Raw genomic sequence first — 17,993 nt, 5'->3', positions numbered from 1 at the left:
ATGATTATCTTGAACAACATGAACAATCACCAGTCAAATACAAGTACATTACACCCTAATTTAATGCTACTTATTAAATTTATTTTTTTAACTCTATTAATTCACATTATTCACACATTATTCAATAATGTTATTAGTTACCTATATTTTCCCTATTAATATAGATTCATTGCTAAACAACAACAACAATAATAATACTTTTTCCTCAACAATAACCAATTCAAATTATTAAAATGATATTTTATTTCGGAAAGGCAGGAAAAGAACGTATTTTTATTTATTGCATATTATGACCTCTGGAATGACACGGTAATAAACAAATTTAGCAAAAGACATGCTGCGAGCCAGCGAGCGGTTTGCAAATTAGATAGATTTAGACATTAGACATTTAATTGTGGGGATCCGAAATTAATTAAATTGAAAAGACAAATGCGGAAAGAAGGAAGATGTAAAGTACTCGCGCGAGATATGTGTTTTGGTAATTTAGCATTACAAATTTAGGATCTACATCCACATGTATTGTATTAAATCCAAATGAATTAATAATAATAATATAGTGCATTAATTATAGGATTATAGATATACGAGGGGATCGAAATAAAGATGAAGTAAGAACAAAGAAAGAGGTTTGGTAGCTTCCAAGAAGCTTCCTAGTCGTGACTCTCCATTCGCCAACTTGCCGGCCATCGAACGCCAAGCCAAGCCACAACAACAATAGTAGCAAAGAAATTTCAAACAAAAAAATTACCCAAAATTAACCTCTAGTATCTATCTATCAAGCAAATAAAATCTGCTCTATTTCTCTTTATTTTCCTTTTCTTTTCTCCTCCTCCTCCTCCACTTCTTCCTCTTCCATTTCTTTTCTTCTTCTAGTCCCCTGCTCTCCAAAATCGCAACACATAATAATAATAAATAAATAAATACAAATATTTTCTTGCTCCCCTTTGAGTGAGCTGTATCTGGTACAACAGTCCACTGCCCTTCCTCCCTGCCTTGCCGCGGTGTGGGCTCCACCGACACCGATTCGACTTCGCCGGAGCTGGATCCTTAGCTGGCGCTGCTAGCTGCTATATATCTTCAATCGGTTATACTCACACAAGTGGAAGTAATTTGCAATTCGCACTTTCATGCTTTTGTTTTTGGATCTACGATGTTGGTTGGAGCAGGCAGTTTTATTTAACTTTCCAACTTTGATGTAGATAGGTATGCGGATGGAGTCTCCAGATTTCGACGAAGAAGAGGAGATTCCGTTGAAGGAGGAAACTTCCTTTACCTCCTCTTCGTCTTCGCCGACGAAAGGAGGACTAACTCATCACGGTCACAGTCACAGTCACAGTCATGGTAATCATCACAATCACAGTAATCGCAACAGTCATGCTTTCAGTTTCGAGACCACCACGGCGGCCGTGCTCTCTCCAGATTTACCCAAATCTTCTGTATTCAGGCTTTTGCGGATCACACGAATCAGGAGTCTTTATGTAGTCTTAATCAAAGCCAAGATCAACCTACTCCTCCCCTTTGGTCCACTCGCCATTGCCCTCCATTACCTCACCGGAAAACATGTATGCTTAATTTCCTTCCTTTTTTCGATCCACTCTTTATATTCCATTGCCATTCACATCAATCTTTGTAATCTCGTAATAGGGATGGGTGTTCTTCTTCAGCTTGTTGGGTATTGCTCCTTTGGCAGAACGTTTGGGTTATGTTACTGAGTACGTTTCTTCCTTTGATCTTGTATTACCTTACTATAACTATAACTAACGCTCGCGCCTATTTACTCTTACGTAGGCAACTTGCATTCTACACGGGACCAACAGGTATATTACTTCAAATCTTTTCCTTTGTTCCATTCTGAAATATTTATTATTTTGAAAAATTGGTACATCAACCATTCGGTGTATCAAAATGTATCCAGTTATGAATGTACCAGATTTTTGGAATTGAGGGAGTATAATCTAAGGCTGAATATTGTAGATCAATTTAATCGGGAGATGGTTTTGGTCAATAACTATGTTGTACATATTTTGTTTAATAAATTTCTGCTTTTTTTTTTCTTTCTCATTTGTCCTGTTCTAGTTATTGCTTAATTTGTTGATAAAAAAAATGTTATTGCTTAATTCCTTTATTTTTATTTTTTTTTGTGTCAATTGAACTGAATTTTTGTTGGTGTGTGTGCAGTTGGGGGTCTGCTCAATGCCACATTTGGCAATGCAACCGAAATGATTATATCAATCTTTGCATTGAAAAACGACATGATTAGGGTTGTTCAACAATCGTTACTGGGCTCAATCTTGTCGAATATGCTCCTAGTTCTTGGATGTGCATTCTTTACCGGTGGGATTGTCCACTACAAAAAGGTGCAGGTTTTCAATAAGGTAGATATCATCATGATCTGACTGAAATTATTGCTTGCAGCAATTGTTTCTTTGTGTTTGTGTCCTCCTGATGTCACAGAGTTCACGTTGTAGTTGGCCTTTGGAACAGGCCGCTGCTGTTGTCAATTCCGGGTTGCTGTTGATGGCTGTGATGGGCATACTTTTCCCGGCGGTGCTTCACTTTACTCATTCAGAGGTTCACCTTGGGAAGTCGGTGTTATCTCTATCAAGATTTAGCAGCTGTGTAATGCTAGTCGCGTATGCCAGCTACCTTTTTTTTCAACTTAAGAGCCAGCCCAATCTTTATAGTCCTGTGGATGAGGTATGTTCTTTTGTGGCCGGTTTAGTTTTTCTTTTTTGTTTCTTTGTATCTCTTGGGTTAGTGGTTATAGAAACAGCCACTGATGTAATTATCAGGTTAAGCTGCTTATATTATGCCCTTTGGGTGTATCCTTTTCCCGGACCCTGCGTTAACGCGGGATACTTGTGCACCGGGATGCCCTCTTAGGTTAGTGGTGTATGATTATTCATTATTTTGTCATCCCTTAAGTTTCCTCTGCATAGCAAACATTAGATGTTTAAATCTCTGATATCTCACATTTTTGGAGGAGATGAATGGATTTTTACTCTGTGTGTGTTAACTAGCACCTAGCGGTGATGAATCCAGGGCCCTCCCACCTCTTCCCCTCCTCTCCTTGTCTCTCTAATCTCGGTCTCTATACAAGATTTAGTTTGACAGTATATTCTTTTCATTGGTTATGTTTAGTTTTTCTTTGATAACACATGTTTTTCTTATCTACAGTTTTTAGATAGACAAAAATCCTTTATATAGAGCAATGCTAACTTTTTACTTTTTAGCAACTTTCACTCTTTTTGTTGGACTCAAATGTTGCTTCAATTTGTTTATTTTTTAATCATGTTAATGAAGATATCCATTGTAGTACTTCAATCCATTGTACTAAATAAATTTCTCTCTCCTAGTAATTGCTAACTTTATAAATTATTTTTTCAAATACTAATTCCATTATAAAAAGTTATTATGTTAGTTTTTTCCCCATAAAAAACAAAACACTTAAAGGAATGTGTGTTTCTAAAATTAGATTATTATATTATTATTTTTTCAATTTTGTTTTCTGTAAGTGGATTATTATCATTTTAACCTTTTATAAAAATATAATAATAGAAAAATCTAAATTTGTCTAGATACTAGTAATATAAGATTTTGGTATATAATTTTTACTAAGCAGTTAAATAAATAATATATGATATAATTAAATAATTTAATTACACCACAAATAATTAATAGGAGAGAGAAATATCCATAACCCTATATATCAATATCATCAATTCATCATCATCATCATTAACATGGAGAGAAGATGAAAGGGATATTATAGTAAAACAAAATGAGTGAGTGATGCAAATGTTCACTCAATGAGGTTAAGATTAGCATTTCTCATACCTCATATATGTGCAATAAGTTCCATTCGAATTTATATACCTATATATAAAGAGGATTGGAGAGAAGATTAGAGTATGCTTTATTTTTCTTAAATAAAACAAAAGAATTTAGCCACTCCTACTTTTGATGAAACCCAAGATGATAGATTAAAGAAGTTGTCATCTTGACTAATCTCACATTTTGATTACTATTCCACACATTAACGATAAACCATATTTTTATTCTATTTTTTTTAATGTTCACATTATTTAACGTAACCAAGAATTGGTGGTATATGACTATTTTTTAATTGAAAAAATGCCACCATTCTACCAGCAATGTATAAGTGTAGCAATGCTACATGACCAACAAATTTATCATTTTTGGCCAATATTTGGCCAATTCTAAACTCTAAATACGAAATTTTAAACTTTAAATTCTAAATCTTAATTCCTAATAGTATAAAAATAAGGTGTTGGCTCAAAGTGTTAGCTAATATTAATAAAAAATGTTGTCCCCTTTGTCACAGAGGATTAGATATAGACAATAATGGTTCTGGTCTCTTTCATAAAATCACGTTTATCACTTAAGATGTGCATAGTTGAGTTATCTAGCTTTGCGTGTTGGTTGATTTCAGTGTAACTGTGTAAGCGGATTATTTCTTTTGCAGCATTCATTATAAGAAAAACCATTCTTTCTCTGCTTTCTTTGTTTTTTCATTTTTTTCGCAGGGGATTAATTGTTGCTTTTAGGTGATTAGAATTTTATATTTTGACATTAGAAAGAAAATAAGTGAATGTGGTTATAAAGTTTTTATGTATGTTCAATGGCCCTTTTGCTGTTTTACACGTTTTTCTTGCATAAAATTGACCCCTCTATGTCTAATCTCCATATTTTGTGATTAGGAAGGAGTTAGTGGTGAAAATTCAGATGAGGAGGAAGAACTTGAATTAACTCAAGCGGAAGCAATAGTCTGGCTTGCTATCTTGACGGCATGGGTATCTTTATTGTCCGGGTACCTTGTAGACGCCATAGAGGTATAGCTTTAAAATCTTCCCGAATTTCTTGATCATTATGCTTCAGCATCCATCTACCCTTGAAGCTTCTTTTCTCTTCTAATGTTGAAATGGGATCTTTATAGTTTCTTCTTAATTTATATTTCGTTTTATTCTTTAATGTTGAAATTCAGATGATACAGCATATCCTTGTTCTTAACCTTGTCAATGCAACTCTTGGTTTAACCTGAATCGAATTATTAAATTCTTGGTGATGATATGAACAGGTAGAAGGAGGTTTATTTTTCTCATTAATAAGTCTTTATATAATCATGATATAAAACAGAGACTTTATACTCTTATTTGTACCGACAAAAGTTCAAAGTTGGAATAAGGTCACTATTTGTATTTTGTTGGGCCTAGTTTCAATTGTATCTGGGAAATTACTTTTACATAGCAATGCAAGTGAAGATACCCTGATTCGTTTTTAAACATAGGTCAAGTGCAAATGTAGTACATGACCAGCTCCACATCACTGAACAATGAACACCAGAATTTATAACAAGAATGATTTGAAAACATAACGGGAATTGAAACAGACAGGAAGTTTGAAGTAGAACAAAAATTGACTTGATTCTCTGAAGAACAGTGTCCTACCTGTCTTTGTCGACAATAAATAACTTCGGTTTGTTCTTGTCCACAACCATTGCATCATCAATTGTGTTTGATATATCGTCTTTTGTCTCTTTCAGGGAGCATCTGAGTCATTAAATATGTCGATGGCATTTATCAGTGTCATCTTGCTCCCAATTGTTGGCAATGCTGCAGAACATGCAAGTGCTATCATGTTTGCCATGAAGGACAAACTTGTAAGTGGCTTTTGGAGCCCCTACTCTTTATCTGAGGGTACTGTTTAATTGCTAATGTATTCAATCTCTCTGCAGGATATCACCATTGGAGTTGCTGTTGGATCATCTACACAGATATCTATGTTTGTGGTATGGCCCTGTACTTTAAAAAAATGTGTATTTATTTATTCTTTTATAAACTAAAGATAGTAAAGTTAGGAGTTACTCTTGGTTCAAGAAGGTATTTAGGGGAGGGATATGGGAGTCGAAGCTCGAATGAGTCATCCTAGAGACTAACCACTAAGTTGTGGCTCAGACACGGTCCTGTTATTAAATGGCTCAGACTAACCTAGATTACTTCATCTCATAGGAACATGTTTTTTCAGTTATTAACATTTTCCCAACAAGCATGATCATCATAGGAGAAAAGGTTGATGATTCTTATTCTCTTAAATTTGTAGATCCCATTCTGTGTGGTTGTTGGATGGTGTATGGGAAAAGAAATGGACTTGAATTTTCAACTCTTTGAGACCGCCACACTTTTTATCACGGTGCTGGTAGTTGCATTTATGATGCAGGTATGCACCTCCTTATTTTCCCTTATGAATTGTGCTGTTTTGTTTCCGTATTTTATAGCCATAATTGGAGATTAATTTTCTCGTGTTGTTTAGTTATGACAGGATTCAGTGTCTAAATTACTGCAGTTGAGTGAAAAACCAATATGACTGGATAGAGATAGATTGGTTTTGGGAAAATTCTGAACCAATTCAATAATTTGTTATTTGTATATAGAAAATTACGAAATTGGAAATCTTCTTAAGTGATAATGTTTGTAAGGGAGGGGATGACCTCTTTTGGACCATTTAGTGAGACCACAAATGCTAATGCGCTCTAGAAAAAGTAAATGAAAATTAACTTTCTATTAAAGTTAAAAAGAGAGAAACAAAAAATAAAACACCCTAAATCCTATACTCTAAACTGTAAATCATAAATATGAACCATTGATATAAAATATAATGAATAGAGAGCTAATATTTGTTTAATTAGCAAGGAGTATAACACTCCTTAGTAAGGAACGTTTAAGGATTCCTCATTTTAGAGAATCCAAATCCAAAATATACATATGAAGCTTCTGGCATAATTGTTCCATGGTAAACCTAAATCAAGAATTAGTCAACACCACAAAAGTAATACCTAAAAAAATCTATGTTTTGTGCAACGGAATTTCACAAACGCTTTGACATTTTTGTTTTGTGCCCTGTAACTAAATAAAGCAAGAACAAGTTTAATTGCATAAATCATAACTATTTTGTTAGTAAATCGTGGAACATCAACAAATTGCCCTTGGAGTATGAACTGAGGTTTCAGTATGTGGTGCACTGCAAGTGTGTTTTTCTCTCTATTATTCATATTTTATGCAAATAATTCATATTTTACTACTTTTACTTTTTGCAGGAAGGAACCTCAAACTATTTTAAAGGCTTGATGCTTATATTATGCTATCTTATTGTCGCTGCCAGTTTCTTCGTACATGTAGACCCTAAAACTGGTGAGTTTACTGAAAGATATATTCATAATTCATAGTAGTTAGTTATATAATGGAGCTGAAAGCTTGTACAAGCTCTACTTTGTTGCTACTGCCAAGTTGGCATTATTGTTTCTTCCTCGTGTATCAACTAACTGTCAAGTTTTAAGCAAAGAAAATGATCGAAAAGTATTTTGCAAAATTGGTGTTGATTCTCATTTTCGTCCTTATAGGTACAAAGTGGGTTATTTTTGGTTTCCGGAGGTTTTGATAGGTCAAAACAGTTTCGTAGGTAACAAATGTGCTTGAACACTAGGACTCATTTCAAGCACATTTGTTACCTACGGTATTATTTTGACCTATCAAAACTTACACCAACGTGTATTAACCCATAATCTTTTGCATTATTCTCTCCGTTTCAAAACAATTGTTGTTTTGGATTCATTGAAAAACTAATGTATTTAGACAATCCCATTATCTAGATACATTTACTTTTCAGTGAACTTAAAATGTGAAAGCGACAGTTATTTTTAAAATGAGTTACATTGAACAAGGGTATAATTGCTAAAACAATAAAATTCTGAACACAATTATTTATAGAATTGAAAAAAAATCTTAATGTTGCTTCTGAGGTTTTGTTGTGGAATCTGTTACAGGTGATGACTAGTACCATAACGATGGACAAGTGTGTAGGGACTACAGTCCACGTTATCTTTGTTTTCCACTTCCTTAACACGCAGCAATGTATTCAAATGGATTCTGAAGCTTCATTCATTCACCATCACCATGGCGTGGGGAAAAAGAATAACTTTAGTGACGGCGATCATTGTTGTCCTGAGCTGAAAATTTTTCAGCCGTGTATTATATTGATTTTGAAAAAGATGGATTACTGTACTGTTTTTTTTTTTCCTTTTAATGTCCCCCATATCTGTCATTCATTTACCAAGGAAAAGAAAAAAGAAATTCTTCAAACCAGTGTAGTCTCGATTTTGCTTGGTTGCTTGGTTGCTCACGGTATCTCTAAGTTCAACATGCCAAAGACTAATTCGTTGTGGATCTGAACTCTATTAAGAGCTACTAGTTAATGAGTTATTGCAAAGCAAAATTCGAACTCTCAATACTTGTTTAAGTGGACAAGTGAATTGACTACTTGACTAATTCAAATTGGTTGTGTAGTCTTGTTTAATCACGATGAAAATTATGAATCACAGCAAAATATTTTATCAGTTTACAACACTTTTGGTATTGGTAATCCAAGATGGCTAGTTAAATCATTAAAAAAAAAGTTTCTTGAAGAACTTGAAATACATACTGTATTTTTCTCCCCAAAAGAAATAGTTGTTTATTTACCAAAGATAGGTAACCAGGGGAGAAAGTCAGAAGATGAACATATTTCATCAATCTCTTTATATAAACTAAACATTTATCATTGTTATACTAGTTACAAAAACAGAATTTGGTAGAGATAAATACACTGATCAGATCAGAGTTATTATCATTGCAACTTCAGAAGGGTTTCAGACAGATCCATTCATCATTCTTGATGAGTTGCACTGTTGCATCACATCGGCATCTTCTATATTATTCTTGTATATTCTTCATGTATTCCTTTGAAAGTTTAGTTTCCATTATTAACTGTTGTTCTTTGATCAGAGAATAACCTGACTCAACTAAAGCCTCCATTGTTTGCTATTCCATCCAAACACCGAAAACCTGTCAGTTTCCCTTTGCATTCGTTTGCATTAAGCAAAACAATGTCTAGAGAGAGGAATACAATGCTAAGATATTCAAGCAGATAACTCCTGTCTGACTCCAAAAACATTATCCACTTTTTTCCCTTTTTGAAGAATAATATTATCTATGTGGAACTCTATTTAACAAATGATAGGAATAGCAAGAAAATATTGTCAGTGAAAGAATTGATCTCACTTATCTGAGTAATAGAAAGAGATAGTCACAAAAAAAGACAAAAAAAAAAAGAGTAATAGCAAGAGATACAATATTAGTTATAAAATCATTAGATCCCAGAAAATCCATTACCTACTTAATTTTGGCTATGTTGTATCATTTTTAACAGAAAAATGAACATAAGCAATATTTCATCAAATGCTTATCTGATAAAAAAAAAACGAATATCCATCAGCCTTACAAGCATAAGCAGGACATTTCATGAGGTTCAAGGGTCTTATTAATTTACCTCTGGAGGAATAAATACAGGAAGACTCTGGTCCTTTTTTCTCTTGAGAAATTTCTTTCCAAAATTTTCAATGCCTCCAATATCTTCAATCCACTAAAATTTCACCAGAAATGTGTGTCTGTTAATTAATAGTGATTTTGTGGGGACCAAAAAAAAAAAAAAGAACCAAGGAGGAGGAGAAAAGTGAAAAGAGCATGGACATCTCTAATTTACTGCTATTTGCTGCATATGAGCTTAGGATTCATAAACACAAGGTTTATGACCAAAATGGTCAGGACTCTAATACTTGTTACTCCCAGTGTTCACAACTAAAGTTCAATCCAAGGTCATATGGACATAAGCATTGTCATGAACTCATGTTTTTAGATGAAAATATTTCAATAAAGGGTTCTATTGTTTAGAAACTGTCTCCAGACACATAGAGAAACAACGAGACAAAGAAAATAGATTCTTGTACTCGCGTTTCTGTATTTGCATCCTGTTAATACAAACATCGAACTCCTCTTTGGAAGGAGGAACTAGTATCAAACCAACAAAGTCTGAGAGACTTGATTATGACTTGATGATGCCTTTAAGCAACAGGGAACTATCTCATTACCTCTCAACTATACAACTCTTTTTCACATACCTGCACTACTAATTTGTAATACAGTCATTTGCTTAAAATAAAAAGTAGATGTGAGGTGCTAAATAGATATGCCTTCACACAAATTAAGGGTTCTAAATTCAGATCTTTATCCATATTCGTAACACAGATTGGGGAACCAAGGATTGTTTAACTCATAAGTTACCAAAAGGAGGGAATTGACAAATTTTGCTGTATTAATTTTGTCAATGTAGGAAACTTCAACTAATCATTTGTTTCATTGCATCTAAAGCCTATATACCATTAACATCTAATGGAATAATAAAGAGGATAGTGGGATAAGACTTCGTTTGTTGTAGTAAAGGAGAAAGGTAATTGAATTTTGGTACTTTGAAATGGAAAGTCAGTATCTTAATACAAATTTGGGAATCTGAATACCTTTAAAATAGATCTGTCATATGTACGTGATCTTAAAGCTCCATAGAAGTCCAATGCTGTCAATTACCATATCGTTTAAAAAAAAACAATGTCAAAGTGAGTTATCAGAAATGGAGTTGTCAACAGAAATGTCAAAACGTTTTAGGACCTACATGAGATGCAGATAAATTTCACCTTGATTAGGAAATGTGTTCACAATCCTTATTACTTCATCCTTAGGTATGCCATCTTTTTCATACATTCTATGAACGATATTCACAATATCTTCATGGTTAGGTTGCCTGTTCCACATTCACATAGAACATCTTAGGGAGCATTACATGGTTAAAATATGTAGCTTTAACAATCATGTCAAACATCAAAATATCTACCTGGAAAACCAATATAAAACTTAATACTAACCCTCAAAAATCAGAACTTTAATGAAATTCATGAATGATAAGTACAATAATCCTAGAATATGAAGGATGAAAACTTACCAATAGAACTTATCCATCCTGCCATCACGTATCAGTGGAGCATAAATAGTTGAAAAATCATTCCCTGTCACAATGATTGGAATTCTGTTGGTGACGTCCGATTCTCGCCAATCTTGGCCAATACTTACTCTTGTAGGATTGTCTGATAGATTCATAAGTGTCCCAACAACGATTTGATTATTGACTGTCATTTGAGTATTCCCTATACGAAAACAAGAAAATTATGTTCACTAGCTAACACTTCTGCCAAACAACTGCAACACTATGGAAACCATCAAACTGTAATGAACAAAAATGAGAGAATATTATATTACCAAATCTACCGAGGCCAGCATCAATATCATTGATCATCAAGCAGCTCATTTTTCCCTGTATCAGGCACAAACACAATAGTAGATTGCATCAGCAGATTAAAGAATTGCAACAACTTTTTTCCAATTTTATAGTGCAGCTAGAGCTATGAGGTAAAACTGGAATAAACAATTTAAGACTATTTTAGCCAAATTAGCAGAGCATTGGACTGGACATATCAGACTTCAGTGAGTCATGTTCAGCTTCCTTTCTTTGTTATTTACATTCAATTGATTGTGCATAACATCAGCATATGTTAAACATGAAGGCTTAATGCAACAATTCCACATTACCTCGGAAGATACAATCATAGCATTCAACTTCTTTTGAAAGAAAATAGAACATTATCTTTCCAATGCCAAATGTTCCATAATCGATCACATAAAGTATAAAGTATAATTTATAAAGAAAAATTTATCATAAAAAACCAAGACATACTGAAAACTTTAAAACTCCTAACTTGATTCTGGACCACTTGAGATGCCGTTCTATAGCGTTCACGAATCAGCTTTCCTGGCTCTCCTGTTAAGAAAAGTAGGATGGTGAATTCAAAGAAACTGTACATGTATATGTATTCATAATTATACATATTCTACTAAAGGTAAGAAATAATGAAAAATAAATATTATCTAGAATTTTCAGGTAGTTCTTCAAATATGTAGTGTTTGGAATAAGAAATTATTAATGAATGAAAAACTGTGTAAAAGAAACAACTTACCAGCCCTCTCTGATTCTAGTTCCCCAGCAGACATAATTACAGGTTCAATTCCCATAGCCTGAAATATAAGTTCTGTTTGAAATGATTTCCCTTGCCCTTTTCCTCCCCAGATACCTGAAAGAATGTGAAAAAAAAATGCAGGTGAATTTAAAATAGAATGAGGAAATCACTCTCTTTTATACATATGTTTTACCTTTTCACCCTGATTCAGTTTGAGTTGAGTAGTGTGAACTAATACTAGACTAAATAATCAAGCTAGGGAATATCAATATCACATTCCCAAGAAAAGAAAGTTTTTCTTTTTTAAGGAAAAGATAATAATCTCTTTGTTCCAAATATCTGCCAGTTTAAAATTTGGTACCTTCACTAGCAGCACAAACTGACTACAAATCCCAAAAAAGAAACTGTGTAGCCAATATTGTTTTACTTTATTTCGCATTTTACATAAGTTAACAGGAAGATTGATTTGTATTTTTTTAGTTTGTTATATACCTAGAATCAAAGGAACTTTAGTATTGAGGAGATGAGCAAGGTAGTTCTTCACAATGTGACATACTGCATACATAGGAAAAACAAATGTTACAATAATGTCCATCTTTGGGTACAATTATCACTTCAAAATTAGAAAAATTTAATAGTGGAGGAGCAATCATCATAAAGTCATAAACACTTGAGTTATTGCAAGCAACTAAGTGTAAATTTCCTTTAAACAAAATATACACTTATCTCACGGATTCCAGCATGAAGAAGATATATTCATATAAATCATAATAGTAATAGTACTATTGAGTATTGACTATTTTCAAGTCTGAATCACTTGTAGGAAAGAGAAAAATAAATGGTGTACCAATCTGTCTTATATTGCTTCAAAATGAATGAGTAATGAGAGTTTGTTGATGAAGACCCAGTTTCAGAGAACTTACCAACTTTGTCCTGTCAAAAGAAAGTCAAGAGAACCTGAAAAAATTAAATACCATCCAATATATAAAAAAGGAAACCAATCAACGATGAAGTGAAGGGATGACAATTTGGCTTGTCTAAGGTTAGTATTTATACTAAAATATACCGTAGCTGATTTAATATGTATATATCATTTTTTATCCATTATTTTATCTACTACTAAGGGGGTATGGTATGTACTCATGAGAATATGAACAAGAAAAATCTTAAAGGCTTCGTTGGTTGGTTTTTCCATTTTCAATGTTTTAATTTTGTGAACACTAAGTGAAAACATAAATGAAATATTGAAAATGAAAAGGCCAATGCAAATCAAATTCGATGTTTCTATCTTTTCTTTCATTTATGTTTAGAGAACCATGCTCCGTGATCACAAAATATCAACCATCGAATCAGTGATTCGTACAAAATTCATGTTAAAATACAGAATATACATTGAAAATTAGTTAAAAATATTTATAAACAAATACATTTGGTGAAGTACGTGATCTCTAAAGCAAGGTTCTAAAAATAGAACTTGACATTGAATTCAGAGATCTAAAGTCTAGAGTGAATCTTCGTTTTAGAGGATCTTTACTGAAAATGGCGGTTAGTTGGTTAGTTACCATGAAGAGAGGAGCAATGTAATAATCGCCCTGAAGGTACTCAAAGGACCTGGTGGCCTTTTGGCGATAATCAAAGACAATGTCGGAGTCCTTGCCGAGAAAATCGCCGACGAAGAGGGAGTCGATGACGCCGGCACGTTGGCCGACGGCGATGTTCATGTTATCGGCCTCTTTGCCGAGCCTGTAAAGATAGTCTCTGCCTTGTGCGTCTTTTGCTTCCCACGAAGACTGCTCAGACAGCCTCTTCTTCTTCTCCTCCTCCTTCTCACTGCCATCACTGCAGCACCGCACACACAGTTTTGCTCCCACTCTCAAGAAAGGTAACCGCTTCTTCTCGATGCGGATGCTTGTGTGGGCCGCACACCATCCTGATGGAATAGCAGCCATTGCACATTTGCACATAATTGGAGACTCATTCATTTCATTCTGCACAAGAAGTTCTTCAATGCCACGTGGCATCCCTCCTCGATCTTATCCCTATCCACTCGTTACTATTTGCCTGCTACTCCACTAATTCTTATGAAACCAACTTGCGAAACTACTCTCAAGAACTCGGATTTTTTATTTTAATAAATAAATTAAATGAATTAATTACGAATTTAAATAATTTTAAAAATTATTATCGAAATTCGTTGCTTTATTTTACTTTGTTTACTGTATAAATAAGATTATTTTACTCGTATCTCGTTTAGAGTATAAACGAGATAAGATACGTAAACGTAATACGTGTATATCTCGTTTATACGTATAAAGTCATCTCGTTCACCGTGTAAACGAGATATGTGTAAACAATTTTTCAACAGCTATAAAAGGATGTCTAACACTTGGGATTCTCCATATTCATTTCAAATCTTCTTCTATTCCGTTTTTTCACAAAAGGAAGGCAATAATGGCCAGTAATAGCGTATACATAGATTATGTGTGTTTACCCTAATTGTCGTATGAGAAATGGCGACAATGGGGTGATATTTGAGTGTGAGAATTCGATTCTGTTGCATACTCAACGTGTGAGTTTGTTGTCCGAGTTGAAGAGTTTGATATTGAGCAACCTTGGAGGCACCAAAATGAGGGAGGTTGGAAGGGTGGGTTATAGGTTGCTGGCACCGCTGGATAATGAAATGTTCCGGTTTCGACTATTTCGGATTATAGGGGACGAGCATGTGCGACTGATGTTCGACATCCATGGGAGAATCATGCGCGGAGCAAGTGATGGAGCTTTCTGCCGAGTTTGGAGATGTTGGTGGCGGTAGTTTTGTTCACTCGACCTACGTACAGGACGACCGACCTCTCGCACCACCACCTATTCATGTCGCCATTCCAGTGGAGGATATAGAGGTGGGTAAGGAAGACTCTGACGAGGAGTATGTTGCCGATAGTGACGACAGTGATTCTTCCGAGGGGGTGATGACAAGGAGTCTGTACCAGAGACACCCGTTCAGGCAGCTGTGCGCTATTTTTGCCTCCCCCCTCCCCCCAACCCAATTCCAGCGCTATCCGATGTACCAAGTCACATGTTGGATCTGGACGCCATACATGAGAGAACTCCGTTTTCCAGCACGGGGAAGGAGGATTACAATCTAGAAGGTGGGGTAGAGTTTCGGGTCGGCCACAGATTCAAATGCCGAGATGCAATGATGCAGGGTGTGAAAAATCACAGTATTTGCCTGAGTGCAGAGTACCGGGTGATCGAAATCCGATCGACTAAAGTACCATATGCAATGCCGTTAAGTTGGAAATGGTTGTCCATGGAATCTCCGTATTGCCTTACGACAGAACCTCGGATACTGGTGAGTTCAAGATTTATCGAACTGTACTTAGTCATTTATGGTTTTTACAGATTACAGAGTTTCAATGCATACCACCTAAACATCGCTATTTTATTCTGTCAGAGAGGTTCGGAGGGAGGTGTTCACAGTTGTTTAGCACCCACCATGTCTCAGGACCATCGACAGTTGGATAGCAGTCTCATCTGTAAGGTCATCTTGCCGTTGATACAGTCCAACCCCTCTGTCAATATCCCTGTCCTACAAGGTACGGTCCAGCAGGGCTGTCACTTCAAATCCTCCTACAGAAAGGTTTGGATGGCAAAACAGAAGGCAATTGCTCAGATCTACGAGAATTAGGAGGAGTCATACAACAAGGTACCGAAGCTACTTCAGGCGCTGCAGAGTTGCTTCCCTGGGACTCTTTGTGAGCTACGGGCCGTATCGTACTACGATGGGCACCGATTGGTATGCAATTGCAGCATGTTCAATAAAGTATTTGGGGTGTTTCCTTCCTGTGTTGAGACATTCAAGCATTGAGGGCCGTTTGTTTCCGTCGATAGCACGCATCTGTATGGCAGATACGGTAGGGTGTTGCTTATAGCGGTGACACAAGATGGCAACAACAATATCCTACCTATTGCTTTTGTCATTATGGAGTCTGAGAGTACCGAGTCGTGGTCGTTCTTCTTAACTAATCTGAGACGCTATGTCACCCCACGGGAAGGTCTGCTTGTTATCTTCGACAGATCGCAGGCCATCATGGCTGCATTCAGTGCCGATGATAGTGGTTGGCATCCTCTGAGGGCGTTCCACGCTTACTGCATTAGACACATGGCCGCTAACTTCATGACTCGTTTTAAGTCAGCCGAGGGCAAGAAATATCTTATAAAAGCCGCTTACAGTCCAAAGAGGCCTTGAGGGGAGTGTTCCTGTCGATGGCGGACTGGGCTGGTCATTTCAACAAAGAGATATGGCTCCAACACTGCAACAGTGGTAGGCGGTTTGGTCACATGACTACAAATCTATCCAAATGCATCAATGCCGTCTTGAAGGGTACACGATACTTGCCCATTTCTGCCATCGTGCGCATCACATACAAGTGATTGCGGAAATAATAACAAATTTAGTTGCATATTTTTTACAAAATCTTATTCTGTAAGTTTTATTATATTTGATATAAAAAAAATTTAATTATAAAATTAAAAAGGGTAAATTAGATAGTGTTCCAAACTAATAGTTATCTAGTAACAACATAAGACAAGTGAAATAAAAAAGAGTTTTAAATTTCTACCAGTACCCTATTGCATACTAACTATATAAACTATATTCTACTTCTTCACTACTACCATAACCATAGCTACATACACACATTTATCTATATAGGATTTTTTTAAAATACAATAAATTAAAACTAACCGCAAAGTCGGCTGCCCTGTCGTAATGCAAAATCTCGTTCAGCCTGTTGATGTCTCTGTCGTTACCAGTTGGGTGCGCCATCGTCATAAGTATCAATTATATGCTTAGAAATGGGTAGAAGGGAGGAGAAAGTAGTTGAAAAGTTCAAACTAGCGCCCAGTCAAATGTTGTAAACAAGTTATATATATAGCCGTCACCAAGCCATATTTCGTTTACAATGTGGACGAGATGACTTTACACGTATCTCATTTACACCCATCTCGTTCACAGTGTAAACGAAATAAGAAAAGGCGACGAATTTTGGTAATAATTTTTAAAATTATTTAAATCGGTAATTAATACATTTAATTTTTATTTATTAAAATAAAAAATTCCTAAAAACTCACGAAAAATAATAAAAATAATTTTTTTATTATTATATAAATTATTAAATAAAAAATTGTAGATATTGCCAGCAAAGTGACTACTTTATAAAGATGTTAAAATACATTTAAAAAATCCATAGAAAAGGATATAAAAATTCTCCCCATTAATTATTGTTTAAAGAAAAACATTATTCTTAGGTAAGCAGAAATTAATTAATTAATGGAAGTAAAAATGGTGATCTCCAGATATATTGTTGCATGGTATGTAATCTATATATGTGGATCTGTTATAGTCAGTAACCTGCAAAATTCAGGTTATTTTTTGACTTGAACAAAAAACATAAAAGCTGCATGCAATTGCAAAACGTAGCTTGCGTTTGGCAGGGAACGAGAAGAAAGTCTCGAAACGTGTCCCTACCTCTTGCATGCAGACATAACCTACTACTTTGACCAGCTTAAAAATTATAAACGCAGGTTGTGTTTGGCAAGCCGGACATGCAAATCGCAAGTTGCGATTGACAACCTTCCCCCTCCATGCATGACACGTGTTGAAGAGAGTGATGCAGCGCGTCTTTAAAAGCAAAACGCAGGTCGTGAAGAAGTTACCATTTGACTTATACTATGGTGGTGAGGGTGTTTTGAGAGTGAAAGGATTGGCATTGAGGGGTGAAAGGGGTAAGTGTGGGAGGAAGAACACAGTGAAGATTTAGGGTTTCAGTGAGGGAGGAAGAAAAAATAGTTCGTAATTTTACCTTATCTGAGAAATACATTATTAAATATCTGGATCATTCTCAATAGGTAAGTATTTTTTTTATTTTATGATGAATAAATATATTTATTTCTATGTTCTTTATTTATATTTTAACTAATAATTTTATTGTTAATTTTATTATTATTATTATTATTATTATTTATTAAGATAATAATACTA

General features: G+C 34.9%; 2 protein-coding genes across 4 annotated transcripts; one reads left to right on the top strand and one right to left on the bottom strand.

The window, feature by feature from the left end:
• The first annotated feature begins 726 nt into the window (after window positions 1–726).
• LOC107464169 (vacuolar cation/proton exchanger 3) lies at window positions 727–8,302 on the top strand. 2 transcript variants are annotated; one of them, XM_016083174.3, is made up of 12 exons: window positions 727–1,105; window positions 1,204–1,562; window positions 1,645–1,712; window positions 1,789–1,817; window positions 2,179–2,375; window positions 2,485–2,697; window positions 4,722–4,853; window positions 5,564–5,680; window positions 5,756–5,809; window positions 6,121–6,237; window positions 7,115–7,208; window positions 7,841–8,302. In XM_016083174.3, exons 2-12 carry the CDS (start codon window positions 1,206–1,208, stop codon window positions 7,849–7,851), a joined length of 1,389 nt encoding a protein of 462 aa, XP_015938660.1. In that variant the 5' UTR covers window positions 727–1,105; window positions 1,204–1,205; the 3' UTR covers window positions 7,852–8,302. The 2 variants fall into 2 exon arrangements, with proteins under 2 accessions (XP_015938660.1, XP_015938609.1); XM_016083123.3 differs by having other exon boundaries at window positions 1,200–1,562.
• Window positions 8,303–8,576: 274 nt separating this feature from the next.
• Window positions 8,577–13,996, bottom strand: LOC107464307 (ribulose bisphosphate carboxylase/oxygenase activase, chloroplastic). 2 transcript variants are annotated; one of them, XM_021134784.2, is made up of 11 exons: window positions 13,516–13,996; window positions 12,877–12,886; window positions 12,446–12,508; window positions 11,954–12,067; window positions 11,696–11,757; window positions 11,199–11,253; window positions 10,885–11,086; window positions 10,580–10,686; window positions 10,406–10,461; window positions 9,382–9,474; window positions 8,577–8,897 (listed from the first exon to the last, which is right to left on the bottom strand). In XM_021134784.2, exons 1-11 carry the CDS (start codon window positions 13,972–13,974, stop codon window positions 8,874–8,876), a joined length of 1,245 nt encoding a protein of 414 aa, XP_020990443.1. In that variant the 5' UTR covers window positions 13,975–13,996; the 3' UTR covers window positions 8,577–8,873. The 2 variants fall into 2 exon arrangements, with proteins under 2 accessions (XP_020990443.1, XP_015938754.1); XM_016083268.3 differs by having other exon boundaries at window positions 8,577–8,873; window positions 13,516–13,994.
• Between the last annotated feature and the right edge of the window lie 3,997 nt (window positions 13,997–17,993).

The sequence above is a fragment of the Arachis duranensis genome, chromosome 1 (genome assembly GCF_000817695.3).
Source record: "Arachis duranensis cultivar V14167 chromosome 1, aradu.V14167.gnm2.J7QH, whole genome shotgun sequence".
Lineage (NCBI taxonomy): Eukaryota > Viridiplantae > Streptophyta > Magnoliopsida > Fabales > Fabaceae > Arachis > Arachis duranensis.
The sequence above is the reverse complement of the archived record's forward strand: the minus strand, read 5'-3'. Positions and strand labels throughout refer to the sequence as shown.